Below are 19,313 nucleotides of genomic sequence, written 5' to 3' on the forward strand. Positions count from 1 at the left end.
TCTGGAGCCCCTCAGGGCTGTGTGCTCAGTCCACTGCTGTTCATTCTGCTGACTCACGACTGTGCATCAATGCACAGATGTTACCATATCATCAAGTTCACCGGTGACACGACTGTTTTGGGTGTCATCAGCAAGAACGACGCATAAAAGCTTCTTGACTTGGTCATTTTATACCACTTTACCTCTTAATCGAACATGAACGACTACCAAATGTAGACTAAAACTCCAACCCAAGAGTCTTAATACACCGTATTAATTTGCCTTGATTATACTACACAGTTTTATATTTCAACCAATAGGTGGCGGTGTATTTTAGTATGTTGCGGTTTGTTATGTCCTACCCGTATTCGACAAATCTGTTCTCTTGGATTGTGATTGGTTAGTTGCTCTTCGTCTACGTGAGAGCTGGATTATTTTATCCAATCAGACCTGTGGAGGCGGGACTTTCTGTAATACGGGTAGGAAAGAAAACAACGAACTCTTGGAGGACCAAGAGCGTGAGATTCACCTTGTTAATGTCTTTATCTAATGTGCGTTAATACTTTTTTGTCCAGTGTATTTCGATACTACAATGAGTAGATATGTCCTTCCTGTGTCTGTATTCGGGACTGTTTTCGGCTGTGCTGTGTTACTAAAGTAAGTGAAATTAGCCGGCTGGTTTGTGACTGGAGTGTATTATATATAGTGTATATTATATATAGTGTATATTATATATAGTGTATATTATATATAGTGTATATTATATATAGTGTATAGGGGAAGTCACATATAGTGTATATTATATAGTGTATATTATATATAGTGTATATTATATATAGTGTATATTTTATATATAGTGTATATTATATAGTGTATATTATATATAGTGTATATTATATATAGTGTATAGGGGAAGTCACATATAGTGTATATTATATAGTGTATATTATATATAGTGTATATTATATATAGTGTATATTTTATATATAGTGTATATTATATAGTGTATATTATATATAGTGTATATTATATATAGTGTATAGGGGAAGTCACATATAGTGTATATTATATAGTGTATATTATATAGTGTATAGGGGAAGTCACATATAGTGTATATTATATAGTGTATATTTTATATAGTGTATATTATATAGTGTATATTATATATAGTGTATATTATATATAGTGTATAGGGGAAGTCACATATAGTGTATATTATATAGTGTATATTATATATAGTGTATATTATATATAGTGTATATTATATAGTGTATATTATATAGTGTATATTATATATAGTGTATATGGGAAGTCACATATAGTGTATATTATATATAGTGTATATTATACATAGTGTATAGGGGAAGTCACATATAGTGTATATTATATAGTGTATATTATATATAGTGTATAGGGGAAGTCACATATAGTGTATATTATATAGTGTATATTATATATAGTGTATATTATATATAGTGTATATTATACATAGTGTATAGGGGAAGTCACATATAGTGTATATTATATATAGTGTATATTATATATAGTGTATAGGGGAAGTCACATATAGTGTATATTTAGTGTATAGGGGAAGTCACATATAGTGTATATTATATATATAGTGTATAGGGGAAGTCACATATAGTGTATATTATACATAGTGTATATTATATATAGTGTATATTATATAGTATATATTATATAGTGTATATTATATATAGTGTATAGGGGAAGTCACATATAGTGTATATTATATATAGTGTATATTATATATAGTGTATATGGGAAGTCACATATAGTGTATATTATATATATAGTGTATAGGGGAAGTCACATATAGTGTATATTATATAGTGTATAGGGGAAGTCACATATAGTGTATATTATATAGTGTATAGGGGAAGTCACATATAGTGTATATTATACATAGTGTATATTATATAGTATATATTATATAGTGTATATTTTATATATAGTGTATATTATATATAGTGTATAGGGGAAGTCACATATAGTGTATATTATATATAGTGTATAGGGGAAGTCACATATAGTGTATATTATATATAGTGTATATTATATATAGTGTATATGGGAAGTCACATATAGTGTATATTATATATATAGTGTATAGGGGAAGTCACATATAGTGTATATTATATAGTGTATAGGGGAAGCCACATATAGTGTATATTATATATATAGTGTATAGGGGAAGTCACATATAGTGTATATTATATATAGTGTATAGGGGAAGACATACCCAATTAATTGCACTTATATACTGTGTAGAGAGCCATTTAGAAATTACCCATTGACTTACAGGTATAGTTAGAGCTCATCTTTAAATAAGGCTGGAAATATTTATTTGTACTACCCTACCTTTAATGGGAGAACATCTTGGATTCGTTTAATTTGTTCATCAGTAACTGCAGGTTTATTTCTCACTATTTGTCCCACGGCAGGAATCATTTGACAGGAGGCTCCTGTCCAAGTAAAACCAAGATCCATGGAAAGACGGTGGTTATAACTGGGGCCAACACCGGGATCGGAAAAGAGACGGCCCGAGAGCTGGCCAGGAGAGGTACGACTCGCTTCTGATGCAGAACCCAGTCCTAGAAGAGATGCAACATTTGTTAAGAGCCAATATCATTGAACTGTCAGAATCATTTGAAAGTGAAGGAAAACAATTTGAATTGTTCCTGTGCAGGTGGAAGGATTATTATGGGATGTCGGGACATGAAGAAGTGTGAGGAAGCAGCGTATGAGATCAGAGGTTCTACCCTGAATCCCCATGTTTACGCCAGACACGTTGACCTGGCTTCAATTAAATCTATACGGAGATTTGCTGAGAAGATCATCCAAGGTAGGACTCACACACACTGTGATCTGCTACCAGTGACACATAAGGCTCATAATAATTGTAAACACGGTCAATAGATGATCATTGTTGAACTTTATTTATTATTGTGATAATTGTCATGAAACGTTTACAGATAATTTAATGCGTCTCTGTACATGTGTGTTTTTTCAGACGAGGAAAGAGTGGACGTTCTGATCAACAATGCTGCAGTGATGAGGTGTCCTCCAGGGAAGACTGAAGATGGATTTGACATGCAATTTGGAGTCAACTACCTGGGTGAGACTGTAGCATTAAAGTAGTCCAAGTTTGACACAGCCACAATACACTCAGCACAAATGACATCCATCTAAAACAAATTTCATGTAATAGTCCTTCCTTATTATAACGTCCAGTTTGTATCTTTAAACAGCTTTGTGTACACTTATGTCTGGTTGTAGGCCATTTCCTCCTGACCAACTTGCTGCTGGGGAAGCTGAGAGACTCCGCCCCCAGCAGAGTGATCAACTTATCGTCTTTGGCGCACGTCGTCGGCGAGATTGACTTTGAGGATCTGAACTGGGACAGGAAGAAGTTTGACACGAAAAAGGCGTATTGTCAGAGCAAACTCGCCATCGTGCTGTTTACACGAGAGCTTGCGCGCAGGCTTGAAGGTTAGTGTGTGTGTATGTCTGTGTGTGTCCTTCACGTTGAAGGAGCAGGATCTGGAAGCTCTGGCTTAGCTCTGGATTTAGTAGAAACTCTGACGTCTGTGTGTGTGTGTTTGTTCTAGGTACTGGAGTCACGGTAAATGCCCTGCACCCTGGAGTCGTCGCCACAGATCTGGGTAGACACACTGGCATGCACCAATCCCAGTTCTCCAGCACTGTGCTCAGTAAGTACACTTGCTATTTTTAAGAGGTCTTGCTAAAAAAAACATCCTTTTTCCTTATATACCACAATAGCATTTTTATTAATTAAAAAAACATACTTTTTATCTATCCCATCTAATCAAATTTCATATTGCAGAATGTCCGGAAACAATTATAGCAGCTACTAACAGTCAGACCCCCAAATTGTTACTATGGAAACGATAACATGTTGAGAACGAATTTTAGCAGTAATCAACACCTTGTCTTGTAAGAACTCTGAAGTCAAAAAGTTTCTTTGCCTTGTGTGAGGATCACCAGACAATCTTCTAATTCAAAAAGGGGCCAGAATTTCCATTTGTAAATTTTTCCTGTTCTTTACACCAGGTCCAGTCTTCTACCTGCTCATAAAGTCACCTGAACTTGGTGCCCAGCCCAGTGTCTACCTGGCCGTTGCAGAGGAGCTGGCGGGCGTGAGCGGTCGTTATTATGACGTTATGAAGGAGAAAGAACCCGCCCCTCAGGCTCTGGACCAGGAAGAGGCGGTCAAGCTCTGGGATATCAGCACATCTCTGGTGGGTTTAGAGACCACTGCTTCTGAACAAACATCTTCTCCAGAGACCGTAACGCAAGTTCTGCCAGAACAGATTCAGATACGTCCTTCAGAGCCTGCTCCTGCTGTCACAAGCATGTAAGAGGCTGTGAGGCAAAGTGATTTCAAATAGCACGTGTTACGGAACTGAAAATCGCTGCTACACGTGGAAACTGTTTATGGTGACTTCTTCATCACACAGCAAATAAAAATGTATAACAGTCTTTTTACGTGCCAGTTGAGCTGGAACAACTTTTTGGAATTAAAATATATATTTAAAACAACCTCCATGGTTCCTTTGCTTGGCAATTTTCTGATAATTTGTAAACTGTTCCATAAAAGTTTTAAGAACTTAAAGCAACATAAACACACTCAGAAGAAAGTGATATATTTACCCTCTTCCGCATACATGAGCTCACGGACGCACGTGATTGGCTAGTCCTGCTGTGATTGACAAGACAGAGAACGCTGTCCCTCCCATTTTCAAGCATAACAACTACTGTTATATGGATTATTTTTCACCAGCTACCATTTATAATGTAGTTTGATGCACATAGAACTTTATGGAAGGTTAATATATAATTATGACATATTACATCAGATTACTGTTAATAAAATGTCAACCCTGAAGCTCTTACAGTACAGTTTTAATTTTGACTAATGAATAATCACAGATATTTGAACATTACTAAACCCGTCCATATAAGCTTTTGGTGTAAAGTGTAAAATGTGAAACCAGCTAAGCTGACAGACCCAACAACTTGCTCGCACTGATTTATGGCACGGTGTCGTTGATGGATTTAGACTAGATGAAACATTACTTCTGGCTACGTGTCCTGACTTTGACACTCTGCAGTGTGACGTGTAAACGTGGAGTTCAGAGAGCCTGCGATTCACAGAGAATGATTCGTAAATTGTTTGATGTATAAATATAAATAATTTCCTTTCTTTCCCTCTTTGACTTACAGTATAATGAATAAATTTTATGTGTTATATATCCATTTTATGTGTTCCCCTTAAGTAAGAGAGTTATATAGCAGCCATTGAATTACCTAAAATGAGTCACAAGCCAAAACAAGGACTTATTTTTGAGGTAAATGTTTTTATTTTTAGCTTAGCATCTTGACAGTGCAGTGTTTTGACCTACAGTTTATAGTTTTATTTTTGTGTTAGGTTTGAATTAGAGTGGGTTTATTTTAAGGTGATTGTTTTTTTTGAAGTTATTGAAGTTTAAAGTTTTATTTTGTAGTAAATGAGGTAGTAAGTGAGGTAAAGTTTTATTTTGTAGTAAATGAGGTAGTAAGTGAGGTAAAGTTTTATTTTGTAGCAAATGAGGTAGTAAGTGAGGTAACGTTTTATTTTGTAGTAAATGAGAAGTAGTAAGTGAGGTAAAGATTTGGTTTGTAGTAAATGAGAGGTAGTAAGTGAGGTAAAGATTTGGTTTGTAGTAAATGAGGTAGTAAGTGAGGTAAAGTTTTATTTGGGAGTAAATGAAGTAATAAGTGAGGTAAAGATTTATTTTGTAGCAAATGAGGTAGTAAGTGAGGTAAAGTTTTATTTTGTAGTAAATGAGAGGTAGTAAGTGAGGTAAAGTTTTATTTTGTAGTAAATGCGGTAGTAATTGAAGTAAATTTTTATTTTGTAGTAAATGAGGTAGTAAGTGAGGTAAAGTTTTATTTTGTAGTAAATGAGGTAGTAAGTGAGATAAAGTTTTATTTTGTAGTAAATGAGGTAGTAAGTGAGGCAAAGTTTTATTTTGTAGTAAATGAGAGGTAGTAAGTGAGGTAAAGATTTGGTTTGTAGTAAATGAGGTAGTAAGTGAGGTAAATTTTTATTTTGTAGTAAATGAGGTAGTAAGTGAGGTAAAGTTTTATTTGGTAGTAAATTAAGTAATAAGTGAGGTAAAGTTTTATTTTGTAGTAAATGAGGTAGTAAGTGAGGCAAAGTTTTATTTTGTAGTAAATGAGGTAGTAAGTGAGGTAAATTTTTATTTTGTAGTAAATGAGGTAGTAAGTGAGGTTCTGAACGACCAGCTTTTCCCTCATGGGTGTGAGGCAGAAATTGTTTGAGTCCATGTTTAGCTAGCTGTTTAGCTAGCTAGCTAACGAGACAATAGTGACTACATATCCCATCATGCATCTCGGCGACAAAACGTCACCCGCGGGTCGGTCCAAGGTCCGGTGTAAACACGACTGTTATATTTTAGCAAGGTTTCATAATATAACTCGTTTTCAGGTGTCGCGGGGCTTCAGTCTCGGTGCTCTCGTGTTTTATATTCGAGAAGGATCAGGTAAAGTTACAGGTAAAGTTAACGTGTGATACGGAACTGAACTTTCAGCGCTATTGATTCATGCTGATGATGTTGTTTATTCTGTAGTTTAGTGGGTTAACAGAATGGCGGAGGCGCCAGAAGACGTCCACAGTGATGACTGTCTCACTTCATACACACACGTCTACAGCCAGGACCTGCTGAAGTAAACACACCACCTCTGTGTCCACTGTCCTGGTCTTCAGTATTATTCACTTATACATTATTCCATATTCTCATTTCTACTGTTTTGTTCCTTATTCATCTTTCCTCATCCTTCAGTCCATATATTCTGTCCATTATCACTTACTCTTTGTTTCTTTCCCCACATTCCCTTAAATTATTGCTCACTCTTCGGTCCTTGTTCCTAATATCCCTTATTTCTTACTCATTATTCCTTATGAATCATTCTTTATCCCTCATTCGTTATTCTTTTCTTCTTCACTCCTGTTCCCTCCTTCACCTTTCATTATTCCTTATCCTTTGTTCCTTTTCTCATTTTTCCTCATTCCAGGTGTCCTACTCTGTTTCCCATTTCCTTATGTCCTACTCATTATCCCTCGTTCCTAATGCCGTACCCCTTATGTCCTTATCCCTTTTCCTCATTCTCTCCTACTTACTCCATGTCCATTAAACATTATTCCTCATTATTAATTCCTTATTCCTATTTCTTATTCATTTCACATGAATCCTTATTGTTCATTCTCGAGTCCTCATTCCTTACTCCATATATCTTGTCTTTTATCACTCCTTCCCCATTCATTATTCCTCTTTACTCACTCCTTGTTCATTATCCCTTATTCTTTATTTCTTCCTCCTTATCCCCCATTCTTATCCATAACTCCCTTTTTCTTATTCTCTTTACCCTTTATTCATTTTTGGCTATTTATTATTCCTTACTTCTTATTTCTTATACCTTGTTCCTCTTCACTCACTTCCTGTTCATCTTTCCTCATTCCCTGTTTCATACTATTCCTTATCCAAATATTCCGTATCCCTTACTTCTCATTCTTAATCCCTTATTCCTCTTTCTTTATATCTTATCCCATAGTCGTCTTTCCTCACTCCTCACTACCGGTCTCCTGACCTGCTCGTTCCTTACTCCATATTCCTTAGGCTTTATCTCGCCTTTCCTATCTCATTATTTCTTTTTTCCTCATTTCTCATCTTTTACTTCAAATTCCTTATCTCTCCTCCCTCTTCCTTCATTCCTTCTTCATCTTTCCTCATTCTTCATTTAATACTCCTTCTCCCTTATTCCTTATCCAGTGCTCTTTATTCCTCAGTCTGTATTCCTTACTTGTTATTACTTATTCCTCTTTCCTCTCTTATTCCTTACTGTTTATTCCTTGGTCAGTATTCCTTATTGCTCATCACTCATTCCTTGCTCAGGAATCTCTTTTATTTATTCTTTATCCTTCCTTCCTTATTCCCTTATTCCTTGCTTCTTATCTCTCACTGCTTGTGTCCAGTATTCCATACTGCAAATTTCTTATCTCTTACTTATTCCTTATACTTTATCACTCCTCTTATCCCTTATATTTTCCTTTTATCCCTTTCCGTTCCTTATTCACGATATATTTTTGTCAGGTCAGGTGTAAGTTTTTTTTATTATTATTATTATTATTATTATTATTATTTTTTTTTTTTTGTAGGGATCAAGTGGCCTTTATTACCGGCGGCGGCTCCGGCATCGGCTTCCGTATCGCGGAGGTTCTGATGAGGTACAGCGGTCTTGGTTACTACTCTGTTTCTCAGGTGAACAAATCCATGTTAATGATGACCCTGATCGATTTTCATCTTCTCTTCTACCTTAAAATTTCCTAAAAATTATTTTAAAAAAAATCAACAAGTAAGGCTCTAAGGTGCGTCTCTTTCAGGCACGGCTGTGACACGGTGATTGCCAGCAGGAACCTGGAGAAGCTCACCGAGGTATTCTTCCTGTTCTACATGCTCCAACGTTACAGACAAGAAACTTCATTTTAAAGCTTATTAAGAGTTTTTATATTTGTTTGTTTTTCCAGGCGGCGAAGAAGCTGACCAACGCGACGGGACGTCACTGCCTGCCCCTTCAGGTGGACGTGCGGCATCCTGACACCATCTCTACCGCCGTGGAGGAGACCCTGAAAGAGTTCGGACGTGTCGATATTCTAATCAACAGTACGTCGTGTCTTCATTATTTATGTGCTTTTATTCCAAGAGTCAGTAGTAGGAGACATTTTTTATTCCTGTCTACAATAATATATAATTATAAGTCGATTTCTTTTTGTCCGTCATTTGAAAAGCTTTGTTTTTTTTGTCCTGTCTTTGTCTGTGTATCTGTGCAGACGCCGCAGGGAACTTCCTGTGTCCGGCCACCGCACTGTCCTTCAACGCCTTCAAAACGGTTATGGAGATTGACACCATGGGAACGTTCAACACCAGCAAAGTCATTTATGAAAAATGGTTCAAGGTAAAACTGTACTGTACTAAGAATGTTTTGGTGTTGTTGTGTCGTGTAAGAGGCTCGTTTTGCCCCTTGTGACACTTTCTTTGCTAGAAACTGTCTCTCTCTCTCTCACTCACTCATCTTCTACCGCTTATCTGAACTACCTCGGGTCACGGGGAGCCTGTGCCTATCTCAGGTGTCATCGGGCATCAAGGCAGGATACACCCTGGACGGAGTGCCAACCCATCACAGGGCACACACACACACACACACACACACACACTCTCTCATTCACTCACACAATCACACACTACGGACAATTTTCCAGAGATGCCAATCAACCTACCATGCATGTCTTTGGACCGGGGGAGGAAACCGGAGTACCCGGAGGAAACCCCCGAGGCACGGGGAGAACATGCAAACTCCACACACACAAGGTGGAGGCGGGAATCGAACCCCCAACCCTGGAGGTGTGAGGCGAACGTGCTAACCACTAAACCACCGCGCTCCCTAGAAACTGTCTGGTTTCTAATAATAAATATCAACTGACGTGATGATTGGTCATGATTCATGATTATTTTTGTGTGTGTTGTGTTTTTTAGGATCACGGCGGCTCCATTGTGAACATCTCGGCCACACTCGGATACAAAGGTCAAGCGCTCCAGGTGCATGCTGGGTCAGCGAAGGCCGCCAACGGTTAGTGCGGCCTCCTCGCTCTACGTTCACGATAGCAAGCGACAAGTTGCTATGTTTTGCTTATAGTTTCTGTCTTGTGGATATGTAGCTACTGCTACTGTTATTATTTTTGGGCGTGGCCTGACTTCAGCTCTTTAAATCGATCTGCATAAACAGCGTACGGGTCGTTGCTATTAGCAACGCAAACGACCCGCACTAGCGATTTCCGCTCATCAGCGACTTCGATGATTCTTCAATGCTTCAGAGCTTTTTTTATTTATTTTTTAATGTACACATACAACAAACAGAAAAGAGCTGGAGCTGAAGTATTTCAGGAAGATGAAGGTCTTCACCTGTTGTTTGAAGACGTTCAGACACCTAGGGAAAGTTAATTATTAATTTAATAATATTGATAACATTATCAATGTTAGTGGTTAGCACGTTCGCCTCACACCTCCAGGGTTGGGGGTTCGATTCCCGCCTCCACCTTGTGTGTGTGGAGTTTGCATGTTCTCCCCGTGCCTCGGGGGTTTCCTCTGGGTACTCCGGTTTCCTCCCCCGGTCCAAAGACATGCATGGTAGGTTGATTGGCATCTCTGGAAAATTGTCCGTAGTGTGTGATTGAGTGAGTGAATGAGAGTGTGTGTGTGTGTGCCCTGTGATGGGTTGGCACTCCGTCCAGGGTGTATCCTGCCTTGATGCCCGATGACGCCTGAGATAGGCACAGGCTCCCCGTGACCCGAGGTAGTTCGGATAAGCGGTAGAAGATGAGTGAGTGAGTGAATGATAACAGGATATCAGGATTTCCAAAAGTTATGGGGGAAACTTTTTCACTGAACTGAATAATATGTAGTTAATATGAAGTTGTATGATTTTTTTCTTGTATTGTGTGTGTGTGTGTGTGTGTAGATGCCATGACAAAACACTTGGCAGTGGAATGGGGTCCTAGTGGTGTGAGGGTCAACACTGTGGCACCAGGTCCAATCTCTGGCACTGAGGGTTACCGCAGACTTGGTATGAATTTGTGAGAATCTGTTATTTGTCTTGATGTGATGGGAATATCACAGACCGACTCTCTCTCTCTCTCTCTCTCTCTCTCTCTCTCTCTCTCTCTCTCTCTCTGTCTGTCTCTCTCTCTCTCTCTCTCTCTCTCTCTCTCTCTCTCTCTCTCTCTCTCTCTGTCTCTCTCTCTCTCTCTCTCTGTCTCTCTCTCTCTCTCTCTGTCTCTCTCTCTCTCTCTCTCTCTCTCTCTCTCTCTCTCTCTCTCTGTCTGTCTCTCTCTCTCTGTCTGTCTCTCTCTCTCTCTCTCTGTCTCTCTCTCTGTCTCTCTCTCTGTCTCTCTCTCTCTCTCTCTCTCTCTCTCTGTCTCTCTCTCTCTCTCTCCCACTCTGTCAGGCGGCTCCCACGCGGAGAGCGCAGGTATTTTCCGGACTATTCCCCTGCAGAGGGCGGGAAATAAAACGGAAATGGCGCACGCAGTTCTTTTCCTGGCGAGCCGTGCGGCATCGTACGTGACCGGCGCTACAGTAGTGGCGGACGGAGGGGCGTGGCTTACCTCAGCCAATGATGTGGAGCGCCTGCTGGGTATACACTCATCTCGCTCTGCTAAACTCTGAGAGAAGCAGCACTGCACTCAGGTGTGTGTGTATGTGTGTGTGTGTTTGGGAGACTAAAAGAAGCCCCATATATAAGGAAATAAATATACATACACACATATATATATTTTAAACGATACTTTCACAGGAATGTTCATGTACCAGACTCTTGTCTGCACAGCAGGTCGAACTGGCTGGACTACAGCAGCAGCAGATCTCACAGTGGTCCAGTCCAGTCAGTTAGGATGCTGAATTTCAGTGTCACATGTTACAGATGTTTTACTCATGAGAAATGATGTGTATGTGTATCAGTCTTCTGTGTGGGGTTGTAGTGAGCAGGCGACTATGGATGTAGCGTATACAGCTGCAATCATACATTTTGATCACAGTGTGTATGTGTAATACATACACTCCTTTAGCTAGGACTGCTAGGCAAGAAACAGTTTGATTAGAGACTATAAAGTGTTCCATCCCTCGTCGTCCTGTACTTTACTCTGTCATCCTTTGTAGATTTTAATTGGAAGCGACTCTTAATTGAATTGAATGAGTAATTAATTTAATTGACTGATGACATGCTTGGTGTGGTGCTGCTCTTCTCTTCACTGCTCACACACACACACACACACACACACACACACACACACACACACACGCATGCTTTACTAACCACACACATATTTTAGAATGATTGCTTGTTTTGCATTTTTGTCGATCAGGTCTGGACAAATCAGGCACGTGCACACAAACTGTTGTTCATTTTAGAAGCTGTCAAGCGACTTGATTTTTGTCACAGTCCACCATTCTTATGCTTTGATGAAATGAAGATAATTAAAACCTGTTCTACTATTTTAATTCACAGAAGAAATGGGAAAGTGTGAATTATTTCATTCTGATAACAAGAAAACAGGCAACGTGTCCCTTCTTTATTAGTACTGATGAGCACATTGGTCACTGCTTCTCTACTGAGACTGACAGGTGCAGAGGCCACGCCTCCTTTTTTACTCTGACTGACAGGTGCAGAGGCCACGCCTCCTTCTCTGCTGGGACTGACAGGTGCAGAGGCCACGCCTCCTTCTATGCTGGGACTGACAGGTGCAGAGGCCACGCCTCCTTCTCTACTCAGACTGACAGGGGCAGAGGCCACGCCTCCTTCTCTGCTGGGACTGACAGGTGCAGAGGCCACGCCTCCTTCTCTGCTGGGACTGACAGGTGCAGAGGCCACGCCTCCTTCTCTACTCAGACTGACAGGGGCAGAGGCCACGCCTCCTTCTCTGCTGGGACTGACAGGTGCAGAGGCCACGCCTCCTTCTTTACCGGGGCTGACAGGTGCAGAGGCCACGCCTCCTTCTCTGCTGGGACTGACAGGTGCAGAGGCCACGCCTCCTTTTTACAGAGACTGACAGGATCAGAGGCCACACCTCCTTCTCTGCTGGGACTGACAGGTGCAGAGGCCACGCCTCCTTCTCTGCTGGGGCTGACAGGTGCAGAGGCCACGCCTCCTTTTTACTGAGACTGACAGGTGCAGAGGCCACGCCTCCTTCTCTGCTGGGACTGTCAGGGGCAGAGGCCACGCCTCCTTCTTTACCGGGGCTGACAGGTGCAGAGGCCACACCTCCTTCTCTGCTGGGACTGACAGGTGCAGAGGCCACGCCTCCTTCTCTGCTGGGACTGACAGGTGCAGAGGCCACGCCTCCTTTTTACTGAGACTGACAGGTGCAGAGGCCACGCCTCTTTCTCTGCTGAGACTGTTGGATAAAGAGTCCACACTGCACTCTCTAGTGTTGTTGTTTCATTTGAGTTTTTTATTTTAATTGTTAAACTCATTTATGTTGTTCTGTTTTTTTTTTTGTTTTTTTTTTTTTTTTTAGATCTTTGGTCCCAGGAGAAAAGGAAAGACAAATAACCCTGAGCTGGGAGGAAAAGGAGATGGAAACAGTCATGATAGATTCTGATCATTAGAATTTGTTAATTAAAGAGATACTGCACAACTCATCAGTATGTACCTAATGTACCTCCTGGAGATGTGCAGCTTGTACATGAGGTGATTATTGTTATTGACTGTTCTTTCTAAAGGGGATGTGAAAGAGTTGCTCTCTGCATTAATTATTATTTCTTTTTATTCTTTTCATCTGTATAAGTTTTAATTCAATTCTAGGTAATTCCATGTAATCAGGTTAGATCATGTTTAAAACAAGATTTTTTTAATTAGCTTCCCCCGTGACTCTGTTTTACAAACTCCTTTCAGGATTAGAAGATTAATTAAAGAAAATGTTTAGTATGTTTAGCTCTACATACATGGTCTCCTTATTAAAACCTGTAGAATTAATTTCTACTACTTCATGGTGTTTTGTTTGTCTGTACCATCTTCATGTAACCACCAGAGGGCGCAAAGTGTCTGTTTACAAATGAGTAAATTAGGAATGAAAACAATAACAAAAAACGTGAATTTATTATTAAAAAGTTTTCCGTGTATTACATTATAAAGCATTCATTTTAATCACAAAATAGACAGTTTCTTTTTATCAGGCAAACTGGACAAAGATCACATTGTTACCATGACAACGACTTGGGCTGATTTACATTAGAAGATAAAAATACAGCAAAATCAATATACAAACTGTGGTTGATGAAAGAAATGTTCCTTAAGGCACTGACCATCATTTATTCATAAATACTGAGTAGGTGCTTTATCCTGGTCAGGATCCAGAGACTGTCCCAAGAACACTGGCTGTGAGGTGGGAAAACATCCTGAATGCCATACAGGTCCATTATGGGGCATCAGGTACACACATGTTCACATCTAGACCGAATTCTAGAGTAGGAGCTTCACCCGCTTGGAGGAAACCGAAGAACCCAGATGAAACTCCACTCCACACAGTTTGCAGAGCTCAGGATCAAACCAAACACCCTGGAGCTGGACCTCCACATACATTTCACCTGGAAATGTGTACATAGTGATTTAGCTTCGGTATACTAAATAATGCTGAATATAATTGGACTTGGAATAGAATTGGGCTTTTAGATGATATGCACATTTGGGTTTAAAGAACACAAAACAAAAGGTAGAAAATAGACACCCAACACACACCACTCCTGAATGTGTGCAAACTTGCTCTGTAAACTGATCTACCCTTTAAAAAGTGTACCATGTGTTGAATCCCACATGTGGGACACTATGAGGATGTGTTGAATCCCACATGTGGGACACTATGAGGATGTAGACAGCACTAGTGCACACCTGATGAAGTGCACTAGTGCACACCTGATGAAGTGCACTAGTGCACACCTGATGAAGTGCACTCATGTAGGGAGAGATTTGGGATTCAGCCTGTGATCTGGTTCACTAGCACTAATGAATGCTATGTGTCAGGAAACCGTTTTATTTAATCCAATATTCCGGGCACTTTGAGGCGATAAAGAAACAGCAGGACGCAACAGCAGAGATGCTGATTAGAAAAGGATGCTGCGGGTGACCGCTTCTGCGCATGCGCGCGTGTTATTGAGCGTGTTATTGCTGCTGATGATGCGACTTGTTATCAGTCCTCAGACGTCGACGTGACCGGTTTTTTCCACGCTTTTCTCCCACGGATATGGACGCGCGAAGACTTTACTTTAAGGATTTGACTGGAAATGTTGTGGAATTTCGGACGGAAAACGTTTTAATATCCGAAAGCACGAAACACGGAGGATGTGAGGTGAAGCTAACGGGAGCTAACAGGAGGCTAACGGCATTAGCATTAGCAGCAGCAGGTGGATTATAACCAGCTTTCTCTGGCCTTCAACAACACAAAACATCTCCAGACTCCTTCAGATGCTTAGAACAAAAAAACCTGAGGCAAACAAACGGCTTATATTGTACCGAGAGGACCGGAAAGTCCCCGAGGCTCCGTGTTCCCGGTGTGTCTCGGTTCAGGTCTGACAGGATGCTGTTAGCATACACGGCTAACCGGTTAGCATCCACACGGCTAGCGCGTTAAATCTCACACGTTTGTGGTTTACACAAAGCTACAGATAATCCGGATCATGTTCCGTATTAACACACAGTACGAGTTCTTACACAGAAGAAAAGACTCAAAGTGATTTAGATCGAGTGAAAGAAGCTGGAAAGCTATCGAGGGTCTGAGCTGTGATGTAATGATGGTTTAAAACCGTGACACAGACCTAAAGAGCATAAAAATAAATATTATTTAGGTCTAAACACCGAATTTAAACCTTTTAACCGCAGCTTTCTGTCATCTTTGGTGATTTTAACCAGGACAAGCAGCTGTTTGTAATATTACACTGATGTAATTCAGTTAAATCTGAGCAGATATTAAACACAAACCTTAGAAATAGTTATAGATTATTACATTTTCTGTTGTTACCTGATTTATCGCTGTGAGACGGTTCACGTAGACACTCAGGTCAAATATATATTAACACGGTCCTAAAATACACTTCTTTCTTTTCGGTTCTACGTGATATAACCGTAACAAGGTGCCACTTTTTATTCGGTTCACATCTGACAGGTCAGTTTAGTCATTTTCAGACCTCGTCGTGGATCAGGGCGCTTTAATAAAGCAGGGATTTAATTCAAAGTAAATGTTTATAGATTGTGTGTAAACACAAAACGTTGCTAAATAACTTTCTGCTTTACAACCAGAACGACACGGAGGCGCCGGAGTGAAACGAACAGTCGCCGTGTTGAAGTTGGACCGAGGGAGTTAATTATTTATCCACGAGGTCACGTCTGCGCATGGATCTAAGCAACGATACTGCTGTTGGCACTTTGGTTAAAAGTGGACACGAATTAACTTGGAATTCCAAACATTATTGCTTGGCGGATTTTTAATAAAAGACGATACCTCCTGGAGTGGAGTTTTAACCTCGCAGGAGAGGAACGGCGCTCCTAAATGGAGCAGGTTCTCTCCAGCCCGCGAGGTCGCTCCGACTGGGAATCCGACCAAAATTCGCTCGGATTTCTTCTTTTGAAAAACGGCGACGTCGCTGCCGAAAGCGGCCATGAAAATCCAGAGAGACATCAGAGAGGAGAGCCTGGTATTGTCTCTCTAAGCTTTGATGAGATATTTCAGGACAGCTCTTTGAATCTAGATGAATTATTTCGGGCATCTCGGTATTCTGGATTAGAGCAAGCGTATTCATGGGAGTGTACGTCGGAGTGCGTCGGTCCGTCGTGGGATAAACAGCAGTCTTTGTCACAGAAACCGGCTGCAGAAGACTGCTGTGAAACGTCACACGATGTGGTCACAGCAGACCTCATCAATTTTAATTCCGCTGCACCCAGTCCCACACACACCTGCACATCTCTGCAGGCTGTGGAAAGTTTACAACCTGTCGCGACGGTCGAAACGGATCGCCCTTTAGACGGCCTCATAGGCCAGCTTCCCCTGGGTCCTGTGCTGGACCAGGCACCATCTCAAACCCTGCCTGCTCGGAGGACTGGTGTAGTAGACGAGAGTCCTGACTCGTATTGGACAAACGATTTGTCCTCTTTACAAACTACACCTGAAAACACGACTGATGTCTTGTGTGGAAATTTGACGGGTCTTGCTGAAGAAAGCGCAAGTCGGAATGAATCCTGTAATTTTGAGAATTCACTCGAGGCTTTGATCCCTTTGCCTTTCATCTACGATTTGTCTTCCTCACCCCCCTGTTCGGTTTCCCACCCCGATGATTCAGGCGAACTCTTACCGTCGTCGTTTTTAGATTCACTTGTTCATCCATGTGACGGCAGTCATGCTATCTTCCAGACGGCTGATGCTACAACTGCAGGATTGTCTTCTGAACAGGAGGATGATATCCCTTCAATTAGTAACATGATACCCGATGAAGCATCTAAGGTCTGGTCCAGGCCACAGTCACCTGCGGATTCGTTAGCATCGAGCACACCGTCTGTACTAGAAAGAACATTAGCTGGATTAGACTCAGAGGGCAAACCAGGGGCACCACACAAGTCATTAGCACCTAATGGAACACCTGAGAGCAGCTCTCTGGGTTTAAGTCATAACTGTTTATGCGAGGATGAAATGACTGTAGTAATGGATGAAGCAGTGGAAAGAGATCTCGCACCTAATGAACCTGTGGAACAGGAACTTGGACCTGATTTTGATCAAGCATTTCTTTCGTCACATGCATTTATACCTGAGCCGACGGCTCCAGTGGAGTCCACATCGATCTCTCAGGTCTCGCTTTCTCTTCAGACAGGCCGCTCGGCAGAGTTCAGTAACGATGAGCTTTACATTAAAACTGAAACTGCAAGTGACTTGAAAGAAAACTCGACCCTTTCTGTAATATTTGCCTCTGAGAAAGACATAACCTTCAATACCTTTCCTGCCTTGGAGAAAGAACCCCCTCCCATTTCTCCTTCAATTTGTCTTTCCCTTGAGGCGAACGCAAAGACGGACGCGATCTCGCCAGGCTCTGAATCTCAAACACTCACTTCATCAGAACTCGAACGCAAACATAATCCTTCAGAGAGCACTAACATGCCTGAGGACACAGGCAAAGAACCGACAATCAACTTCCCCAATGTGGACACATTAGTCAAAGAAACGCATACGCTTGTTGCCGTCGATACACACCTCCTATCGCACGTTCAGGGGTTTGCATCTGTTAACACGTCAATTAATGGTACAACTCGACACTGCCAAGATTCGAATGGCTGTACAAACACGCAGGATGACTCGGAGCGCCTCTGTTCAGGTACATGTAACTATACACCTGAAAAGGACGTTCACGTAACGTTTGACGGTCTTCAGGACTCACACACACCGACCGAGTCGTCTGACAGCAGTCTGAATACACACCCACGTGACCATGCAACATTACCTGCCCCAGGAAGCCCAAAGGTTGAAGCTGTGTGTGTGCAGCAAGGGGAAAGAGAAGGTAGTTATAGTGACCCGGGTGCCTTTTTTGGGAGTGGATTAGATCCCACCCTCCTCTCAGGTGCAGATAGTCCACTCAGCCAACTGGGCAGGGCCATGGAGCAGGAAAGGGGCGAGGCTACATCAAGACTCTGTCAGTCAGCTGATGTGAGGGTAGATGGAGAAACTGATCTACCTGACCAAGCAGACCCGTCTCAGGTAGCACAGCCAAAGGTAAACCCGCTCAGAGATGAGTCTCCTAGCGGAGTTTGTCCGCTAGAAGAAACATGTCCGCCTCTGATGGGGGACGACGACGTCGTTGTAGTTCCTGACGGGCCCGACGATGCGGAAATGGCTCTGGAGATATGCGTGAGCTCAGTTTTGGTCCAGGATGGGAGTGTTGGTGCCAGCGCGCTTCCAGCAGCCAATCCACAGGACGACGAACGCTCGGCCCTGCAGGCCGTTTTTCAAGCTCTCGATCAGGATGGAGACGGATTTGTCCGTATCGAGGAGTTTATGGAGTTTGCCACAGCGTACGGAGTGGAACAGGTGATGTCATTTAGTTTATTTAGTAAACATTTACACGTGAGCTTTGGTGATAATCCGGTATCATTGTCTGCCGCAGTACGTTTTGTTCTGTTTGTTTTCTCTGTGTATTTATTTAAGCTGAAAGGTTTTTAGAGTTAACCGATTAGACAAGGCTGCAAGGGTAATTGTGTGGCTGTGTTAAACAAACACACAAAGTAAAGAGGTCTCACACACCCACACACACACACACACACTATCTGATGTTTTAATCTCGCTATACTATGCTAATGTGACACCAGGAGAGGTCTGTTTTGGTTAACTGATTTCCAGTCCTGTGGTGATTTCCATACAGAGATGTTTGTGTTTTTTTCCCCCTCTGGTCACAAAACGCCCGGTGAAACTGGAGCTCGGTGATACTTAAGAAGACCTAATGTATTATTCACACCCTTAAAGAATCGAATTGACGGTTCTTTCCCAGGTTCTTTCTCTCTCGCCTTCTCTCTCACACAGGTTGAAGTGTATTTAGTTTCACTGTTCCTTGACCTCGATTGTTAATTGGTACTTATACACAACGTTAATTAGTCGCTTGGGTTATTATAGTTTGTTAGCATCGAGCATCTCGGTGCTACTTTGCTAC

The 19,313-nt window shown here is 41.4% G+C and overlaps 3 protein-coding genes across 9 annotated transcripts in view; all 3 read left to right on the plus strand.

Moving 5' to 3' along the window:
• The first annotated feature begins 81 nt into the window (after positions 1–81).
• On the plus strand, positions 82–5,015 carry LOC132846443 (retinol dehydrogenase 13-like). Its single transcript, XM_060871178.1, has 7 exons — positions 82–636; positions 2,445–2,563; positions 2,690–2,845; positions 3,014–3,118; positions 3,280–3,492; positions 3,612–3,713; positions 4,075–5,015. Exons 1-7 carry the CDS (start codon positions 572–574, stop codon positions 4,380–4,382), a joined length of 1,068 nt encoding a protein of 355 aa, XP_060727161.1. The 5' UTR covers positions 82–571; the 3' UTR covers positions 4,383–5,015.
• Positions 5,016–6,436: 1,421 nt separating this feature from the next.
• Positions 6,437–13,769, plus strand: decr2 (2,4-dienoyl CoA reductase 2, peroxisomal). 5 transcript variants are annotated; one of them, XM_060871181.1, is made up of 10 exons: positions 6,437–6,569; positions 6,657–6,753; positions 8,243–8,311; positions 8,468–8,519; positions 8,612–8,747; positions 8,915–9,039; positions 9,618–9,711; positions 10,600–10,704; positions 11,086–11,274; positions 13,154–13,769. In XM_060871181.1, the coding sequence occupies exons 2-10, from the start codon at positions 6,674–6,676 to the stop codon at positions 13,186–13,188; spliced, it is 885 nt and encodes a 294-aa protein (XP_060727164.1). In that variant the 5' UTR covers positions 6,437–6,569; positions 6,657–6,673; the 3' UTR covers positions 13,189–13,769. The 5 variants fall into 5 exon arrangements, with proteins under 5 accessions (XP_060727164.1, XP_060727165.1, XP_060727168.1 ...); XM_060871182.1 differs by having other exon boundaries at positions 6,439–6,569; positions 6,662–6,753; XM_060871185.1 differs by having other exon boundaries at positions 6,446–6,581; positions 11,086–11,327.
• Positions 13,770–15,655: 1,886 nt separating this feature from the next.
• rab11fip3 (RAB11 family interacting protein 3 (class II)) overlaps positions 15,656–19,313 on the plus strand; it is a 32,435-nt gene continuing 28,777 nt past the window's right edge. Inside the window, exon 1 of one of the 3 annotated variants that reach the window (XM_060871186.1) lies at positions 15,656–18,697. In XM_060871186.1, the coding sequence (XP_060727169.1) occupies positions 16,178–18,697 (2,520 nt within the window). In that variant the 5' untranslated portion in view covers positions 15,656–16,177. The remainder of the gene's footprint in view (positions 18,698–19,313) is intronic. The other 2 variants (XM_060871188.1, XM_060871187.1) reach the window with 2 other exon arrangements.

Source organism: Tachysurus vachellii, chromosome 5 (genome assembly GCF_030014155.1).
Source record: "Tachysurus vachellii isolate PV-2020 chromosome 5, HZAU_Pvac_v1, whole genome shotgun sequence".
Lineage (NCBI taxonomy): Eukaryota > Metazoa > Chordata > Actinopteri > Siluriformes > Bagridae > Tachysurus > Tachysurus vachellii.